The 6,705-nt window shown below is 42.8% G+C and overlaps 1 protein-coding gene and 1 long non-coding RNA gene across 3 annotated transcripts in view; one reads left to right on the top strand and one right to left on the bottom strand.

The window, feature by feature from the left end:
• Nucleotides 1–392: 392 nt before the first annotated feature.
• Nucleotides 393–6,705, bottom strand: part of LOC104849360 — a 19,726-nt gene continuing 13,413 nt past the window's right edge. Inside the window, exons 3-4 of the long non-coding RNA XR_776735.3 lie at nucleotides 3,673–3,805; nucleotides 393–2,267 (exon numbers count right to left, since the gene is read on the bottom strand). This is a non-coding gene — a long non-coding RNA (uncharacterized LOC104849360). The remainder of the gene's footprint in view (nucleotides 2,268–3,672; nucleotides 3,806–6,705) is intronic.
• LOC104849359 (arachidonate 12-lipoxygenase, 12S-type) overlaps nucleotides 6,318–6,705 on the top strand; it is a 12,358-nt gene continuing 11,970 nt past the window's right edge. Inside the window, exon 1 of one of the 2 annotated variants that reach the window (XM_019204781.2) lies at nucleotides 6,318–6,700. In XM_019204781.2, the coding sequence (XP_019060326.1) occupies nucleotides 6,566–6,700 (135 nt within the window). In that variant the 5' untranslated portion in view covers nucleotides 6,318–6,565. The remainder of the gene's footprint in view (nucleotides 6,701–6,705) is intronic. The other variant, XM_010605760.2, reaches the window with a different exon arrangement.

Raw genomic sequence — 6,705 nt, 5'->3', positions numbered from 1 at the left:
GTACCTTTTTTTTTAGTGTTTCACTCTTTTTTTTTAATTGAATTTATTGGTACATTCTAGGCAGACAGTACAGTTACATTCATTACTGGGATCTTGTACCTTTACATGCCAGGTCTTGGTTCTCATTTTTTCCCCTTGTCCCCACCCTCCCTTCATCCCCTCCTCCCCTCCCCACCTTCAAACACTTTAATTCCATTTTTATATTTTCTCATTTTTTTTCTTTTCCCTTATTCCCCTTTCCCTATCCTTCTCACTGTCCCTACACATTTGGTCCTTTTCTTCCTATTTCACATTGCTAATTGCCCCATTAGGATCTTGAGTACTATTTTAGTTTTTTCACACCAGAGAAACTATTCAGTATTTGCATATGTGTGACTTATTTATTTCACTTAGGAGTATATCCTCAAAATGTACCCATTTACCTATGAATGAACCTACTTTCTCATTCTTTATAGTATTTCACTCTTAAATATGAAGAGGCTCACCAAACATTTTAAAACAGCAAGGGACTCAGAGGAAACAGGGATAGTACAGGAATAGGAGACTTTTAAACTATAACTTCTATGTTCAGGAATATTAGAGATTCAACATCCTAGAAACAACATCAGTATGTTTTCTGAAACTAACAAAAAATCGTGACACAGACTATTCCATAACAGAAAAAACATTAATAGAAAAGATGGACATCTCCAAGAAAGCAGTAGAAAAGACAGAGAGCTAAAGATTAGAAGAAATAGTGACAATACAGGAGCTATTAATCAGATGTTTAAGTTTCTGCATTTTGATGGTTTTTTGTTAAAGGGCTTTGCCTACACATTCACTAACAAAAATACCATCAAAATTCTAAAGGAAGTTTTTTAAAATTATATCCACAATTCTATTCTTAGGCAAATTAATAATCAAGCATGAGTTGAATAAAGGCATGATTAATATACATCTTTTAAAATGTTATCTATTAAGCGCTCTTTCTCAGAAAATGACTGGAGCAAATGCTTATTATGCCACCTTTCAGGTGCAACTGAAGTCCTATAAATAATTATGTAAGTACTACCTCACTACCCATTATTCTATAGATTTGCTGATAAATCACCATACTTCATGTGGGCCTGTGAATTTTGTCATACCTTTCTAAACAAATCATTTATATAGATGAGGACCCACAATTCTTTTTTCCTGAGACTCCATGCACCCTAGAGACGAGCCTGATCAAAGTGATAGAGACTTTTACAACGGACAACAGCTAGGAATTTAAGAATGAAGACATGATAAATACATTTTGGGAGTAGATTTGTTATGGTAACAATGGCAGAGCGTAATACTAAGAATCAAAGAAAGAAGATTAGTCTATAAATCAAGCCCATGACATCATCTAGGATAATCCGCCTACTTGTGCAACTTTAAGAGTATCCTTTCCCCTGTCTTTGTCCTTCTTAAGACTTAAGTGCCTTTCTTTCAAAAGCTGGGATAAAAGAGTCGTGTAGGATTAAATTAAATACACTAATTTTCTTCCATCAAACACATACCTACATAAACAACACACATACTTACTTGGAGCCAATTACTCTTCGGGGATGGGGGAGCAGTATATGAATCTCAAGTGAGCCTTAAGTGAAAAAGCCTCTGTCTCTTTCAGTTTATAGACACCTGCTGAAGAAGACAGTGATGCTTGAGAATTTTATCTTGGAAAAATCATTTACTTATGTGACTCCTTGGAGAGACTTTCTGGTTTTGAAAAGCTGGGAGGCAGAGCAGAGTCTGGAAAGGGGATGAGACGATGAGTGTATCAGTCAGTGCTTACTAGAAAAACAGGTTTGATGAAAGATATACAGAATATAAGAATTTACAAGATTGTCTTGCAATGGCTGCCCACAGAGTCAGGTGTGGAAGAGTGCAAAAGGCTGCTGCATGCTGGAGATCTGAAGGATCCAGTCAAAGGCCTGGAGTTCACTGTTGTGTCCAGTGCGAGTCTGTATCAGGAGGCCAAAGGCTTTGCACCGGAGGCTAAAGGGTCTGCGCCAGAAGGCAGAAGAGTCCATGCCAGAAGCCAGGAGACAACATCCAATGTGAAGGTGAAGACTGGAGCTTCTCCAGAGAAACAGAAGGGAGCCTTCCTTCTCCAATTTCTTTTTATTCCATTCAAGTGGCAAGCCTATTGGTTGCATCACTCAAACACAGTAAATTCTAGCAAATCTTCAGCCACATCCAGAACTATGCTGATCCAATTTAGTTGGCCATCTCTTACTCTAGTTGACACAATCAGTTGTTACCTATCAAAATGAAAAATCAGTTGTTTTACATAACAAAATATTACTACCACTGCAGATGTATCTTAGTGGGGGAGGGCCTGCTTAGCATGTGCAAGGCACTGGCTTTAATCTCCAACAATGCAAAAAGCAAGCAAAAAGGAAGGAAGGAAGGAAGGAAGGAAGGAAGGAAGGGGAAGGAAGGAAGGAAGGAAGGAAGGAAGGAAGGAAGGAAGGAAGGAAGGAAGGAAGGAAATGAAAAGAAAAAAAGAAAGAAAAAATTAAAATATTGATTTCTTCAAATACGCCATTGCTGAAGAGAGGATGAAATAAACAGAACAAAGATTAAAAAAAAAAATACCACAACAAGCCATCTATTGATTAGGAATGGGGAAGCTGGGGTCAAATCAGCTACAGGAAATTTTCTGGTGGCAGGGTTGTTTCAAAATATGTTAACAATATAGATGGGTAGCTGGATGGGGTGGCACACGTCTGTAATTCCAGTGCACAAGAGGCAGAGGCAAGAGGATCACTGTGAGTTTGAGGCCAGCCTGGGCTACCTAGTGAGTGAAAGTCTAGCTTGAACTACAAAGTGAGACTCTCTATCAAAACAACAACCAAAAAAAAAACTACAAATTTTAAAATTTTTTAAATAGATGGCTAATATTAAGCCTTATAACTAATTCTGTCTTTACTTAAAAGTTTGATAGTTTGTTCATTGTGGATATTTTGCATTAATTTTGACTTTTCAAATACTGTATTAAGATATTATTTGTCTTGATTATTGAGCTTTTGGGAGCCTCTTATGTTTTGCACCTGAAGTAAAGGCCTCAGTCACCTCACCCTACTCCCTGTCCTTGCAGATCTTCAGTAAAATCTGTGATGTGGCAAAGCTCAATGTCAGTGACAGCTCTCAAATATGGTTCAGCAAAGGGTAGGTCAAAGCAGTGGGCAAGATATGAAAATTTTCTATAAATCATGCAATAAACTTGAACTGTGTGGGAGGGTAAAGTAAACATGAGAACAAAAAGAATGATAAACTGAGGAGTTGCCACAGAAGGTTGGCAGGGGTCCCAGAGAAGGTCTCTCGGGTGATCCCCACAGCTTTACTTGTTCTTTAACTGTGGCTTCTCCAAGGTAATATGAGAACCCCAAGATACCCTGGGCCTAGTCTTCTTTCCCCTTCCTGAAAAGAGTCCAGTGTTAGGGTCCAGAGAAGTAAAGACAAGCCATGGTTGCTGGAGGAAGAAACCAGGATGGACGCCCCAATCTTTTACAGAATGATGAGCATAGCCAGCTCCAGAATAAGCAAGTGGAAGTGATTTAGTGATGATATTAGGTGGGAGGTATGCCTAGAAGGGCAGTCTCAACTCCATGGTTGCTTAAATGACAATCAAATAAGGTAACAAATAAGAATAAGAGTTCATACCTGCTCTACCACTGCTGTCTGGAGAGATAAGAATAGAAATGACAGATGGGCTCTTGTCAGCCTCTACCAGGAAGAGCCTCTGGATCCCTGTTGCACGCCTTGATGCTCTGATGAGTCCATTGTTTTATTTTTTCTGTAGCAGAAATCAAGTAGTGAATCCACTAGGGAAGTCACACTCCTGAACCACAGGTAAACTCATGATCACCATTTTTTCACATTTTCCCCTCCCCTTCAAAACAAACAAAAAAACTCATGATCACCAACTTCCTCTAGGGCCTCATCCATGCCCAAGATTCCTGTCACAGCCAGGTATGGTGGTACAGGCCAGTAATCCCAACCACTCAGGGGACTACAAATTCAAGCCCAGCCTGGGAAACTTAGGATGACCTTGTCTCAAAATAAAGCATTTGTTTCGTATATGTGAGACCCTGGGTTCAATATCCAGCAACAAAAAAAAAAAAACAAAAAAAATTGCAATTCATTCTCCCTCTCCCTCTCCTTCTCACTCTCCTACATTTTTGTAAGGGGTCTCATTATGTATGTTGCCCATGTTGGCCTAGAACTCTGGGGCTCAAATCATCTCCTTATTTCAGCCCCACCAAAGCAACTCAACTTCTTCCTTTCATTGGCCCTCCTACCCATCCTCTCCAGCTCTGACTCAGTCTCTTTACCCTTGAAAGGCACCCTACACTGTATTATGCTTTTCTTTCTTTGTACTAAACTGTCCTCCATGATACCACTGACAAACTCTGTGTCACCACAATTCACACACAAACACACACACACACACACACACACACACACACACACACACACACAATGGGCTCTTTCAACCAGCAATCCACCATGAAAGAGCATTAGCAGCAAATGCTGGGGGAGAGCAAAACCAAATGTTGTATTTCAACACAACTATTTACAAACATCTGAAGCTTCCCTCCCCCAACTTCACTGAGATAAGATGAACAAACAAAAATTGTATATTTAGGGTATATACAAGATATTTTCATAAGTGTATACATGGTAAAGTGATTGCCATGATCAAGTTAATAAATATATCCATCATCTTACCTGGTGATTTAGCGTAGGGGAGGTGAGAACACGAGCTCTCTCAGCAAATTTCAAGTATAACTGCAGTCACCATGCTGTAAATTAGGTCCCCAGATCTTACTCATAACTGAGTGACTATATCCTTTGTGCAAGATTTCCCTTTCTCCCCCAACCCCAGCCCTTGGGAACCACCTTTTTATTGTTACTATGAGGACAACTCTCTCTGCCATGATTTCATAGTATGCTAGAGTGGATGGGAAAGAAGTCACAAAATAGCACAGAAACAGGCTGTGGTATGGACTGGCTTTGGAAATAGCTATGAAACAAGTTCTCTCTTCTAGAAGGCAAAAGTGACCCACTTTTTAAAAATGTGTGTGGAAAGGGCCAGATCCTGCTGTTACCAAGGAAAGGAAGCCATTTTATCTGGATATTACAGAATATTGTGACTTCAAAAAACCGGAAGAACAGGGAACTATCAAATGGCAGACACCCAGTCCCCAGCAGAGCATGTAGTCAGAAGCAGACATAGAAGACAAGGACAAATATCCAGAAAGGATGAGACACTGCTGTGAGATTTGCAGGCTGAAAGGTGGAGCCAGGACCCCCACCCTCATCCCAGAACTTATCCCTACCAACATTCAGCGCACCAACTCATTTTTGAGGTCCCAGAAAGCAGATTTATCTGTCATCCCAGTTCTCTAGAGGCATCCATTGTGAGCCAAATGCTTTCAACAACTTAATCAGTCACAAAGGTCTAGACATGAGCCTGTACTAGAATTCTGATCCTCGGTCTGGCCTGATTTGATTAATTTCTGAATGGGCAACAAAGCCAGAGACCCCAACTATCCTTCCATGGTTTACAAAGTCCCTAACTAGAGCTGGTCCCGTTACTGTTCCTGCCTTTCCTACCCTGAGACCCAATAAGGACTAAAAGATGGCTTGGGAATAAAAATTAATCTGGGACCTACTGAAGAAGAAGGGGCTGCCCTCACCTAGAAAGGACAAAGTGATGGGAATGTCCATATATGCTGTTTCTCTAACAGCACCCTAACATCCAGACTGGTATTCCTGGGTCCCTAACATTTCCTGCATCCATATGGAGACTGGACAAAACAGTTCTGTCTCCAGCTGCTCTCAAGATGTTGGCCATGGTATTTAGTGTACTAGGGCTCTTTCCACCAGATGTTTAAATAGGGTGGGGGAAGCTGCAGAGGGTAAGAGAGACTGGTGAGTAGGGTAGCAAGGCTTTTGCTAGGTAGTAGTTTGTGCTATTTATTGAAGGACAGGGTTTACAGGCAGTAGAGTTCCAGGGCAGAGGGCTTTCTGCACTGCCCTGGGTCTAGCAGCAGAGCATCCCTGAAAGACTGGCGTAGCCTTCCAAGCTGGCCTTTGAGAAGCTTTCTCCAGATCCCAACCTATAGATTTTTCCTACGTTGTAAGATGGACTCACCCTCTTTCTCCATGTTCCCCAAAGACCCGGAGACCTTGGAAAGTGTCCTCATCCTTGCTTACTCCAAACAGGAGCCCCTGGCCCTCAGGCCTCCCAGGGAGGTCCAGCGGGCCCCACCACTCCCATCCTCGGCCTCACCCTTGCCAGGGCTCCTTTATCTTCCTCTGACAGCTACGGTCCTGCCACCCGAAGGTACAGCCCAAAGCCTGCTCTGCGGCTCCCCTCGCAGGTTCGGGCTAGTCTGGGGCGGAGACGTGGGAGTGCCCAGAAGTTGTGAGGGCGGGGACGCAGACCCATCTTTTAAAGGCCTGGAAGTGACCCAGAGGAGGCAGCGCCCCGGGCTGTCCCAGGAATCGCGCAGGACTTGGCTCCCCGGCTTGAGCTGCGAGGGACAACATGGGCCGCTACCGCATCCGCGTGGCCACAGGAGCCTGGCTCTTCTCCGGGTCGCACAACCGCGTCCGGCTCTGGCTGGTCGGGGCGCTCGGGGAGGCGGAGCTGGAGCCGAAGCTGCGGCTGGTGCGGGGTGAGGTCAG

The sequence above is a fragment of the Fukomys damarensis genome, unplaced genomic scaffold (genome assembly GCF_012274545.1).
Source record: "Fukomys damarensis isolate Sample0158 unplaced genomic scaffold, DMR_v1.0_HiC HiC_scaffold_13, whole genome shotgun sequence".
Taxonomy (NCBI): Eukaryota; Metazoa; Chordata; class Mammalia; order Rodentia; family Bathyergidae; genus Fukomys; species Fukomys damarensis.
This window is presented reverse-complemented; position numbering and strand designations above follow the sequence as displayed.